This window comes from Zophobas morio, unplaced genomic scaffold, assembly GCF_036711695.1.
Source record: "Zophobas morio isolate AGI-343-1 ecotype UQ-CSIRO unplaced genomic scaffold, CSIRO_AGI_Zmor_V1 ptg000024l, whole genome shotgun sequence".
Lineage (NCBI taxonomy): Eukaryota > Metazoa > Arthropoda > Insecta > Coleoptera > Tenebrionidae > Zophobas > Zophobas morio.
The window spans coordinates 15,279,771-15,292,618 of record NW_026972129.1 but is presented as its reverse complement, the minus strand read 5'-3'; the positions used below and the strand labels follow the sequence as shown (position 1 = coordinate 15,292,618).

The 12,848-nt window shown below is 32.8% G+C and overlaps 1 protein-coding gene across 1 annotated transcript in view; it reads right to left on the bottom strand.

Annotated features, from left to right (window-relative positions):
• Nucleotides 1-3,813: 3,813 nt before the first annotated feature.
• LOC135135434 (laminin subunit alpha) overlaps nucleotides 3,814-12,848 on the bottom strand; it is a 64,800-nt gene continuing 55,765 nt past the window's right edge. The window contains exons 28-38 of the mRNA XM_064064476.1: nucleotides 12,431-12,847; nucleotides 12,048-12,178; nucleotides 11,500-11,995; nucleotides 11,109-11,441; nucleotides 10,744-11,054; nucleotides 5,491-5,735; nucleotides 5,357-5,437; nucleotides 4,922-5,307; nucleotides 4,626-4,868; nucleotides 4,176-4,563; nucleotides 3,814-4,124 (exon numbers count right to left, since the gene is read on the bottom strand). Coding sequence (XP_063920546.1) covers nucleotides 3,853-4,124; nucleotides 4,176-4,563; nucleotides 4,626-4,868; nucleotides 4,922-5,307; nucleotides 5,357-5,437; nucleotides 5,491-5,735; nucleotides 10,744-11,054; nucleotides 11,109-11,441; nucleotides 11,500-11,995; nucleotides 12,048-12,178; nucleotides 12,431-12,847 — 3,303 coding nt within the window. The 3' untranslated portion in view covers nucleotides 3,814-3,852. The remainder of the gene's footprint in view (nucleotides 4,125-4,175; nucleotides 4,564-4,625; nucleotides 4,869-4,921; nucleotides 5,308-5,356; nucleotides 5,438-5,490; nucleotides 5,736-10,743; nucleotides 11,055-11,108; nucleotides 11,442-11,499; nucleotides 11,996-12,047; nucleotides 12,179-12,430; nucleotide 12,848) is intronic.

Sequence of the window (12,848 nt, the reverse complement as noted above, 5' to 3'; positions counted from 1 at the left end):
ACTCCTGAAAATTCAAAAAATTGATTAATCGAGAAATTGGGAAATGCATAGATCGAAAATTCAGAAACGCCAAAAATTGAAAAATCGTAAAACTAATATGTATATCGAAAAATCGAACAATTGAAAAATTGAAAATTAGAAAAACCGTCAAATCGAAAAAATTGAAAAACGAAAAAGTGAAATACTTATTAAAAAAATTTTAATCGAAAAATCGAAACATTAAAAAATAATATAATTTAAAAAATCGAAAAATTGAAGAATCGGAAGACTTAAAAATTGAGAAATTGAAAAACCTCCACACTGAAATGTCGGCAGTTTGAAAAATCAAATAATTGGAAAATCGAAAAATCGGAAAATCGAAAAACCGAAAAATCAAGAAATGGAGAAATCGGGAAATCTAAATTGAAAAACTGAAACATCCAGAAATCAAAACACCAAAAGATGGAGAAATAAAAAAATCGATAAGTCGAAAAATCGAAAAATTGAAGAATCGGAAGACTTAAAAATCGAAAATTTGAAAAATCTCAACACTAAAATGTCGAAAAATTGAAAAATCAAAAAATTGGAAAATTGACACATCGAAAAATCGAAACATTGAAAGATTTAGAAATCGAAAAGTCAAGAAGTCGAAAAATCGAAAACTTGAGAAACCCAAATATCCCAAAATCGAAAAATTCAAAGTTGAAACATTTAAACATTCAAAAACCGATAATTCGAAAACTGAAAAAACGAAATATCGAAATCTTGATAAGTAATCGAAAAATTGAAAAATGGAGAAATCAAAACGTCAACAAATCGAAAAATTGAAAATTCCAAAATTAAAACATCGAAAACTTGAGAAATTGAAAAATTAAAAAATCGAGAAATCGGAAAGCCGAAAAATCGAAACCTCGAAAAACCGAGAAATCGAAGAGCCAAAAAATAAGTGTGAAAAATTATTGTTACTCTCATCTTAGAATGTGGATATTCGCTGTCCTCAAACAGTGCCCTTCAACACATCACACAGAGACGAACTCGAATCTTGCCTCTCTCTCTCTTCGAATTTTTCAGTAAATCCATTTTTCGATTAGCAACTTTTTGAGTTTTCAACCTCTGGGTTTTTACTTTTTTCGTTTTTTCATTTGTTCGAATTTTCCATTCCTCGATTTTTAATTTTTCCTTTCTTTAATTTTTCGATTTTTAAATTTTCGTTTCCGCAATTTTTTGAGTTTCCATTTACAATTTTTGAATTTTTGGACTTTTGAGTTTTTAGATTGTTCAATATTTCGTTGCTTCATCTTTTAGAGTGGTTCTTTCTATTATTATTTTTAGATTTCTCAATTTTTCCATATTTTATTTTTTGACTTTTCGGTTGTTAGATTTCCAATTTTTTTATTTTTTATTTTGGATGTTTCGATTTTCGGAAGAAACAAAAGTAGCATGGAAAAAAATCCTGCTTTACAATTTTTCAAAATTTCAGTTTCACGAAACCTGTTCTTTTTGTCCAAAATTTAAAAATGCAAAGAGAACTTAATTAAAAGCTAAAATTTGAAAACTAGAAAAACTGCAAATCAAAAAATTGAAGACATGAAAATTTGAATTATTCTTTAATTCAAATAAAGGAACATTCAAATATCTACAAATTGAACAATCGAAGGAACGAAAAACCGAAAAACCGGAAACTTAAAAAATCTAAAAATCCAACAAACGGAAAATTGCAGATCGAAAAACTGAAGGAACGAAAATTTGCAATAGCGAAAAATTGTAAAATCTAACAAAAATCGGAAAATCTAGAATTGCAAAATCGGAAAATCGAGAAATTGCAAAATCGGAAAACTAAAGAATTTTTAAAAACTTAAAAATGGGTGCTGTTAAAGAATGCTGAGTCAAATAAACGCGGTGAAATCATTTAAAAATTAATTAGTTAAGAAAAATTTGAATGCAAAAATTGAAAAATCCAAAAACTTTAAAATGGTGAAAACTTCAGTTTTAATAAATTTGTTCGTTTTGGGAGAATGAAACATTAAAAAATTGAGAAGTTGAAAAATTTAAAAGCTAAATTAAAAATTGAGGAAGTGCAAAACTGAAATATTGAAAAATTGCAAAATCAAAAAATAAAAAATTGCAAACATTGTAAAATTGAAAAATTAAAGATTGAAAACTAGAAAACCTAAAATCGGAAGTCGAAAAATTGAAGAAACAAAAATTCACAAATGGAAAATTTGAAAATCAAAATATTAAAAATCGAGAAACTGGAAAATCCAAAAACTAAATAAACGATCTAGAAATTGACAAAACGAGCTAACTGTAGAATCGAAAAACTGTAAATTAAAAAATTGAAAAAATCAAAAGTTGATAAATAAAAATTTTGTTAAACTAAAAATTGAAAACTCAAAAACTTGCAAATCGAAACCATTGTACAATTAAAAGATTGCAAAGTAAAAATCGAAAAACAGGGAATCCTTAGTCAACACGATGTAAATAAATGTGGTCAAAGCAAAATTTAAAAAAAAATAAAATAATCAAATAAAAATTGATTTTCTGACATAGAAAAATTACACATTACCACGTTTTTTGGCTAGCTTAGTGTTTCTAAAGCTTCATTTTTTGCCAAAAAATTTCTACTAAAAACAACAATCTATGGTAACTAACACACGAAGTTGTGTAAAGTATAGTTAGCGTTAGATCAGCTTTGGTTTTTCTGTAAATAAGTTCAACTTAGTTTTTTATGTAGAATGCTTTATAGGTGTTTTAAATATAATGTTTTTATTTTTTTGCATGCTGTAATATTTTTTGGGTTGCATTTCTAAGTCACTCATAATCACTCGTGAACAACCCTGTATATATTTTTGACATATACACTTACTATTGATAAAGTTTGAAATTAGCAATTTTTCAGAAATTTTTGTTGAAGATCTATTTTCTTTCGCTCGTTTTGGGCAAGTGTACTTTTGTTTAATAAACATTTTTTAACACACTGTATTTTCTAACAAATACGTGTCGTGTATACCTACTTGCTTCTTATAGTTGGATGAAGTTCAATTAAACCTGGAGGTAAAAATTCTGAACGTGGTGGACAAATCACCAGATCGATCTCATCCATCGACTTGGTTAAGTTATGAATAAATATGAACTCTGTACTGCGATGTTCATACCATAGTATAAAAATGCACATTACATTTCAAGTCTTACCTGATACCTTGCAACTGTTGCAAATTTTCTACAACGTCAATCTGATACCCTTTTACAATGGTTTGATTGCGTTCGTTTTTAGATATTTGACATTCGACACGATCAGATTTCATCCATTCATTGACAAATACACCAATCTTTAAACTGGTGTTGGATATGTTAAAAACAGCTTCCGTATTGTCAAATACGTATTTGTATTCAATCCATCGTGTAGAAGCGTTTTCTATGTTTTGTATTTCTTCAGTAACAACATATTTAATTTTCCGATGTGCTACGAAATACTGTACTGCGTCTCTACAAACAACTAAAGGGAGAAAAAATATGAGGAAGAAGGAAACGATGCTGGAGGGCATATTGTGGCGGAATGTGACTGACAGCAAAGTTATTAGAAAGTGAGTAATTTATCACTTCGCGGAATTAAGTTTGCTGAACAAATACACCAGACAGGGGGTGAAGTTGAAGTTCATTGTTTCTTGTGTACTTTATGAACTGATAGAAGCTGCATTTCTGGAAGTAAAACATATGAGAAAAAGCATGCAATTTATTGGAAAAGATAAGAACAAAAGGATACATATGTATACACTAAGCACAAATCACTTGGTTAGAAAATATGAATAGATTACGTAAAAACAAAGTCAAGTAAAAATATGAAACCATTTATTGAATGTAATTTGATTCCAATTAATCAGTCGGACAAGTACCAACAATAACATCCCCTTCCGCCATATTGGCATGAATTTCTATAGGTTCATCGTTAATGACAACATTTTTCACACACCCAACATATGGTAACTTGGTAACGACTCCCTTGGCTCTGGGTGTATTTAAGTACCTGTGCCCTCCTAAGAACAAGGCGCTGCCTGTATCGGTCGACGTCGAAGAGTGATCTCCCAGATTCGGATCAGTAAAAACATTATCCACAGACAACGTTATCACATTTTTAGATTTTACAGCTAAAGAATGCAGACGATATTACACGAAATTACAAAGATTAATCTACTTACCCTGAACGCTATGCCACTGCCCGTCGCAGAAGTAGAACTTCTTGTGAGGGTTGTACACGGCTTTAATAGGCCCATTTCCGTTTTCGACCGTCAGACTCATCTCACCTTCAATCATCTCCAAAACGAAGAAATCTTTTCTCCCGTTAACGGCGATCAAAACACCTGAATCTCGTCTTGGCTTAATGTCGAGTTTCACATTGAAGACATCGCCCACTTTAAAGCGGGGCTCCTTCAGTCTGACAAAGCCGCCTCTGCCTGGGAAGAACGCCCCAGATTCGATGTTATTGAAGCACGGGACAACCCCAATTTGGTTTTGGGGTTGGATTTCTAGAGGCTTGCTGTTCATGACCAAGTTTCTGATGCAACCACTAAAGGATCGGGTGTTGTTCTAAAAACCAAAAGTAATTACGCACATTTAATTTTTCAATAATAATAATTAATAAAACTTACCAAATTTCCTTGAATTAGGTTGTAATGATCGGGATCTAAGCCACCAACATAAATGGGATGTTTGACATCTAGTTTCTGCATACTGGAATCTTGCTTGTCGAAAACTTGACCATCTAAAACTAATTTACCTCCATTTTCGTCTCTGCTGAACTCGACTACGTGCCACTTGTCATCACTGTAGTCTTGCGTGTTGTTAGATTTTATTACAGTGGTAGATTTACCATCACTGAAAGTGTAGACCACCTATAACACCATCATTATAGATAACAGTCTTTTTAGTTCGTCAAACAACATACATTCCCTTGCTGCAAGAACAACGCTAAATATTGCGAGTGAGTGAAATTGTCCGACATATAGAAAATGATACCATCTGGAGCATCACTCTTAAAATCAAGTGCAAAATCAATGTGTTTCTTATATCTTCCTCTTAGTCTCTCAATTTCAAGCCTGCTGTCTTTCTGGGCCCCAAATCTGTACACTCCAGCAGCGCTTTGAGGTGGATCCAAAGGCAACACACAAGCATCTTCTGGTGGTTTTGCAGTTGTGATGGGGTCACGACCCACTGGACCATAGGGACGTGGGGGCGTAGTTTGAATGAGTTGTGGTTGAACAACCTCTGTTACAGCTTCCTGGTCTGTCCTGTCAAAGTCATCAAAGCCGCCATCACCACGTCTGGTAGTGTCTGCAAAATCACTGTAATAATGGTGGATGCGCCGGGATAATTCACTCACGTTCGTGGGGACCCTGAGTGGTTTCACCGAAATGTTCAGTTGTTATTGGTTCCAGTGGCTCCAACGGTGGTAGGGTGGGTTCTGGTAAGATGATTATTAACAAAACGTACATTTAATACTAAAATATTATTTACCGGTATCGATTCTGTCGATGTCCTTGTAGTTTTTGTCGTATATACACTTTCCTAATATTTCGTTGGCTTTGTTTGTGCTATTGGCGAAATTTACCACGTTGCCTTTTAGTGTGAGATCCCCTATGCAGCCTCGGAAAGGTATTACCGAGGCTACAGTACCGGGTGATAGGATTAAATGTCTAGGTACGCCCCCGATGTACAAGGTACCATGCATGTAGAAGAGTTGAGGAGGAGCAGAGTCAAGGCTAGAATAATTTTACAAAAATGATATCAACAAATTATACACGACGGAAAAATTATATGTAACTATGAGAGGTCGTGCTTCCATTAGGTTGGTTCGAAAATAACCCACAATTACATATATGGGTGGTTTTAAAAATTTCTGCTCTAGTTACCCTGCAGTAATTTAAATATTCACGTAGTACTAATTATAACAGCTCTGTATTACGACAGTTTCAGGAAAAAGAAATGAGCCATAATTAATCGAATAACATCATAATACCGTAGATGAAGCTAGTAGTAGGTACCATCCTCCTTCCACACATCATTTATTAATATTTTGACACACCCTATATAAATAACTGAACAACATAGGAGTATGTGAAGAAACTACACGAATAATAGCATGCTTTTCTGAATACTTTAAATGAATTTGCAAATTTTTTAACTGACGTTATCGAGCTTTTGGAGAGGTGATTAAATGTATTCTTTAGAAGTATATTATTTTGTATATTTTAGTTTGGATTTGTTTAGCTAACTTTTGGGATGACGCCACATTATTGATGAGGGTAGATAGATAAATTTCGCTTTTTACCATCTACACTACATTCCTAAAACATAATTTGTTTCGGAGATCACATATCTAATAAAATCACCAACAGAGTATAGACAGGCAGAAACGTCGAAAACAGATAAAATCATCATGAATTTGAAATTCGAATTTCGCGCTGAGATTTGTTCTAAACAATTTCGTGAAACTGCATTTGAAAAATTAAACATAGGAAAATCAGTCAATGTAGATTTTTAGCGCCGTACTTCTTGTGTAGCAGTGTTAACTTCAACATGTGTTAAATTTTGGCATGTAGAATCTGAGCATCTAATTTTACCACTAAAAACTTTAAAAAGAAACGTCAATGATTCGTCTACGCTCTAAAGTATCTACATTATTAATCCCTTAATCAGTTGGTATGAATACCCATCTTCCATGCACACATTCTCAAAAATTTATTCTGGACTTTCTCAAGCTCTCTAACGTGAGTGACGTATTGAAGACATATTAAACTGGAATATTCAAGGATTGACCGAACTACAGCGCAGAATTTAAGAGAATCAATACAAATCCTGTCACCATAACTAAAGGAATATTGATTATCCGATATTTATAATCTATATTATTTTTACTCTTAGAGAACGTGATCTGAAAATACTTTTTCACATTTAATTCCATCCCAATATTGACGCATCATTAATACAAACAATTCAAATCTTCTTGAATCTCCCAATAATCCTGTGATGTAAAACTTACTAAGATAGGACTGAACAGTATTAAGAGTACTCACTGGAATGAAGAGGGGGTGGGTGGGCGGGGCTATAGCTTGCTTATAAAAGATTCTGTACGAAAAAGTTAAATTTAGCCCCGCCCGCCCACCCGTTCTCTCATTTTTTCTTCAGAAATAAGAAATAAATGTTACAGCAAATACGTAGTATATAAAAAAAAAAAAACGATTAACGCTTTTTCTAACAGCGTACGTTCTATTAGTTCCCATTCTCATTTTATAAAAGAACATACAGGATGTTTCTTTTATTTGATACAACCCTTTAATTTTTTTATTCTTCAAGATAAACCTGTAGTTCTTTGAGCAAATTTGTATTATTTTAAAACACCTATGTGATGGCAATCTCACATTTTTATTATCACTTCCTGTAGAACCGGAAATGACGCCAACTTATTTTTTTTAATGGAACACTAGTGTATTTTTTATAAATGAAAATATGTTTTTTTTTGCAAAAAATCAAAAGCAACCAATAGTCTAAAATCAACTTAAAAAGTTATTCAATAAAATAGACCAAAAATTCATATTTATTGATGACAATCTCGTAACTTGAATGGCACTGATGTCTAAGAAAATAGAGGGCGGGTGGGCGGGTCTAGTACTTGTTAATGTAAGATTGATTTTAGTGAATGACATACCTTCCAAGAAAATAGAGGGCGGGTGGGCGGATCTAGGACTTGTTAAGATAAGATTGATTTTGGTAAATGACATCCTCTAAAAAAAGGGTGGGTGGGCGGGGCTAAAACTTGCTAAGATAGGACTGAACAATATTAAGACTAGTCACTAGAAGTCCATTTCACTGATTTATTTTATTTAGTGTAAAATGGAAATTGAAAAACACCAGTATTGTAATTCTCAAAATTTTGTAGGTAAATTGAGTGAGTCGTTCGTGATTTACTCAATAAAATAAATTGGCTCATTCATTATTTTTTTGGGCCACCTGTATAAGCAAATCTAAAAGATATTATGAATGCAATGATAAATCACAAGTAAAAATTCATCATATTTTGGACATTTTGAGATGACGTCATTAATTTTTTGAGGGAATAAACAGATACATTTTGATTAATAATTTGCCATGCTTACAATAGCTTTTTTTCAAAGTATTCAGTTTTGTAGTTCTTGATTTAGTCAATGAAATAAATTGACTCAGTCATTAATTTTTTTGACACCCCGTATAACCAAATCTAAAAAATATGAATACATGATAATAATTCACAAGTATAGACTCATCATTAGACAGCGGATTTCTGTCGGGCTTGGCAAGGCCAAACTCGGTACGGCTCGTGCGGGATGGGAATTCAGAGCAGTTACTAGCTGCACTTCGTCTATTTTCGAATAAAATAACGGTGCTTCGTTGTACTTTGCTGTTAATTCCCGTTCTCATTTACCTAGCTGTTTTACGAATTAAGGTTTCGTGAATTGTATTTATGGAATAAGTGAAAATTAAATGCACTGATTATTACCCGCTACTGATTCACAGCGATTCACGCGTCCCCACCTAATAATCGTGACGTAGCCCGACAGAAATCCGCTCTCTACTCATCATACTTCGCACGTTTAAGATAGCATTTATTGAGCAAAATTCTGAGGTGACGTCATCTATTTTTTAGGCCCTACTTTTTCATATATGACAGGAAAATTGTTTTTTTTCGCATAAAAATTTCCTTTGCAATGCGTATAAAAAAATCAATATAAAAGTGACTTAATTTTAATGAATCGCATTTGACGCCACAGTCCGCCTTAACGAGTGTAACTAGTGAAATATCAGTTTATTAATAACTTCCTCATATGAAATATGTGAAACTTTGACAATGACGTCAACACGTGTTATTTCTGTTTTATTGTTTGTAAATTCACATTATGTTAAGATTTTTAATTTGTAATGGTCGCCTAAAAAGTTATTTTTAATCAAACAGAATGCTCCTTTTTTAAGCCGTAACACGTACTTAGTTTTTTTAATGCAACACTATAAGTTTTTCCATATTCTCATTAGCCTCTACCTAGGCTTTATAAGTGTAGTTTACTTTTGTAATTCAGATGCGACGTTGGCACGTTATTTTATTCCATTTTTTTGGTAATAGAAGGATCCACAAAAAATCATAATAGGGTTATTTTTAAAATCTGTCTTACAATATTTTGTGGAAGGACAAATAAAGTTAACTCAAATTTTAATATACTGAGTGCTCATACAAAAATTTTAAGCCTTACAATTTTCGAATATAGATATTTCAGTTTTTTCAAATAGAACATTTTGTATTTTATTATTTTACTGTATTTTTAAAAAAGTAAAAAATTATACATACCTACTAACCATCAACTTTGAATATAGAAAACACTTAGATAAAAAGAAATAGAACAAAAAAATAGAATAAGATGTAGTAATAAAATATAGGAGGTTCTATTTGAGAAAAGTGAAAAAACTAAGTTGTGTGTTACGCCACTCTGTATAGTTAAAAATTATTTTAAAGTATAGTCCTCAAAGAATCGTATAACTTTGATCGTCTTCTATTTCTAATAATTTATGAGATATCGAGGAACGCACGCTTAGTGACTCACCCTGTATATGTTTTAGAAATATATCATTATTTTCAACCTTTGCTATAGAAATCTCCATTTAGATTTCATAAAATAATACGCTTCTCTGGTTGTGGTTTATTAACCTGTATTTTGTAACTAAGATGTCTAAATTTTTCGAAAAAAAATCCACCTTTTACATGAACACTTTAAAACTTATCTTTCAAACTTTTTAAGGTTTTTCTGGATGTGGTAAATCACTAGTCAAAATGTGTCTGTTTATCCTCTTCAATAACTTGATGTCATTTCAAAATTGTGGCATATAAATCTTAGCTAAAATGCCCAAAATGTCATGAGTCTGAACTTGTGGCCATAATTTTTAGAACTGCCTATATATAGGATGTCTCAAAAAAATTAATGAAGGAGCTATTTATTTTATTATGGATTAATAAATCAAAATGTGGAATATTTTAGTTGCTAGCATATTAAACAAATAAACAATGTTAATCATCACATCATTTAAACGTTTCACATAACTTAAATTGAATGAACTCCCCCAAATTTATATATGTATATATTTTAAATGACACTTTTCTTTTGTCCAGGAGAGTAAGGAAAAGTATGAGATGCGATCACAATCTACCATGAATATTTCTAGACTCTGGAACAATTTTTTACTGTTTTAATTAATTTTAACTAATTTTCGTCGATCTTATACTAAAATTATTTTGCAAGATGATGTTTTACTTTCTTTAGTGAAGTTCTGTCTTTGTAATTTTTTCATGTTCATATTTAATTTATCTTTAAATTTGTTGGTTTAAATTATTTATATGTAACATATAGTTTGGAAAACAAATCACCACAGAATATAGCCGATTTTATTGAGCATATTGTACGAATTATTATTTGAGCTAAAAACATATATTTCATAGGGATAGAGTGTTCAATGCGGATGCTGGTCCTCTCCCCCATTTTTCTGCTTGAGCAAATACCAATAAAGTTGGCAAAACTTGTCAATGTTTTGTTTATTCTTTTGTGTATGTCTCATATAGTGAAAATTGATATAACTCATTAGAAACAGAAAATTCTGTGCGATATACACTACTTCAACAAAGCAGTAGCTGTGTACGTAAAATATCGAGCTCAACCAATTAATAAAAAAAATTAATAACTAAGCACATACCTGACGTGTTCAATATCGTCAAAATCTATCCTCAAGAAATGATCATTGTGTATCACTGAAACAACATGCCAGTCACTATCGTTATAGGTACCCCTAGACATCAACTCAATTTTCTGACTAATCAAGACTAGATGACCGTTCTTAAGTGCTAGAGAAATATTTGCAGTGCGAAGAGAGTCGGTACTGTAGAAAATCAGGCCGTCTTTCTCTTTGGTTTTAAATTTAAAACTAATCTTAAAATCGTTAGCAACGGTCACTCCACCATGGGCTACATATCCTGGACTCCTATCAAACGAAACCATTTGAGAAAACTACAAGAGAAACATTAGCATGTCATAACAAGTACACACTTGGCGTGGCGTTACCTTAACGGGACAGCCCGGAGTAACATCATAAGCCTTGATATTGTTTCTCAGATCAATTTGGTTGCTCATTATCACTACGTGATCAATGCATCCATCAAACTTGATTTTGGTAACGTCTGCAAACGGATGTTGGCCGGAGTAACCACCAAATGCAATTGTCTCGATTGACTCGACCGATTGACCGTCAATCCCTGGTGTGGTATCGTCGATGTCTTCATTGTCAAGCGTAAGTTTGCCATCTGCTCCTAAACGGCTAGCTGTTACTGTATGCCACAAACCATCGTTGTATGCTCTTTGGGTTTGCCACCTCTTTGTTTGACCTCCCAAATTATACTTAAAAAATTAAAAAAAGCTGTCATAGGCGGAACACGCTAAAATTGTCACTTCTTACCTGATACAATATCCTTCCCTGTCTTAATTCCAGTGCAATAAAAGTCCTTCCTTTGCCCGCCAAAAACAGTAAACCTTCAGTTGCAAACGTCTTGAAATTCAACTGAATAATCGATCTGCTTCTAAGTGGATACGATCGAGCGTCAAGAATAACGTAACCGTTGCCGTTAAATCTATATCCAGTACTAGGTTCTAAATTGATTAGTTTATCTCTTTCAACGGCACCGTGATGGTTTTCGAAACCGTAGTTGAAGTTCCATAACGAAACTGGTTTGTCTCCTATAACAAAGTCCTCGATTTCACCCTCGAATGGTAGAACTTCGACCTCTTTTTGCATGTTGTACTGATCCGGGTAACTACCAATAAACAGTTTGGACTTATTTCGGTCTAAGTTAAATATGGACAGAGGTCCGTCTAAAGTGGTTTCCTTTGAGGTGGTATTTGCGATGCCTCCCGGCAATTCTTCACGTATTGTTAACTTAGCGTTATGCCCAGTTCTAAAAGTGAGTACGTTGAGTGACAAGTTATGAAAAGAAGAATGAGTTGTACCTGTCTACAATAAATTGATACCAGACGTTATTAGAAACATATTTGTCGAGAATAACTTGTTCAACACCATTTCCTACATCTAGTTTTAAGACAGGATAACCATTTTGAAGTATCAGAGCCATGTAGTCGTCCTACGCCAATCAAATTTTTAACACGATATCCAAAATATATAGAGTATTCAATATTTTCTGATTAGCTAGTGATTTCAGACATTTTACGAAAAAATTAATTCAAATCCAACAAATTCAGCTTGTTTACACAAGATTGGTTAAATTAAATTTTATAACCAGCCATAAAACAGCTAAATTAATTAAGGTCAATTTTGTATCTTTTATAATTTACAAAATCAGTCAATAATCACTACATATACATTACAAACGTACCCCTTTAGTTCTCCTCAGATTTGTTCCAACTGGATTACCTAGATACCAAATTAACGCATGCTCTTGATCCGTCTTAAAGTAGCCTGAAATTCGTTCTGAAGTGCTAAGTTCTTGTAAATTGGACGGATTTCTCAACTCTAGGGTGGTATTGGGATAGAACTTCATACCAATCTTGATCTGATTAGCAAGATCTCGAGCATAAATAATTTGTTGATTTAACTTCTTCAAGGAATTTGCAAGATTGTCGACGGTATTTTGCAACCGAGTTTGTTGTTCAGGTATCTCCTCCATAGTATCAACAATTGTCGGTAATTTTTCATTCACGATATTAAGCTGCTTTTGAGTTTGCAACAAATCTCTGTTCATATCGTCCAGAACTTTTGGTAGAAGGGTTGCATTTCCTGTTTCGTTTTTGAGC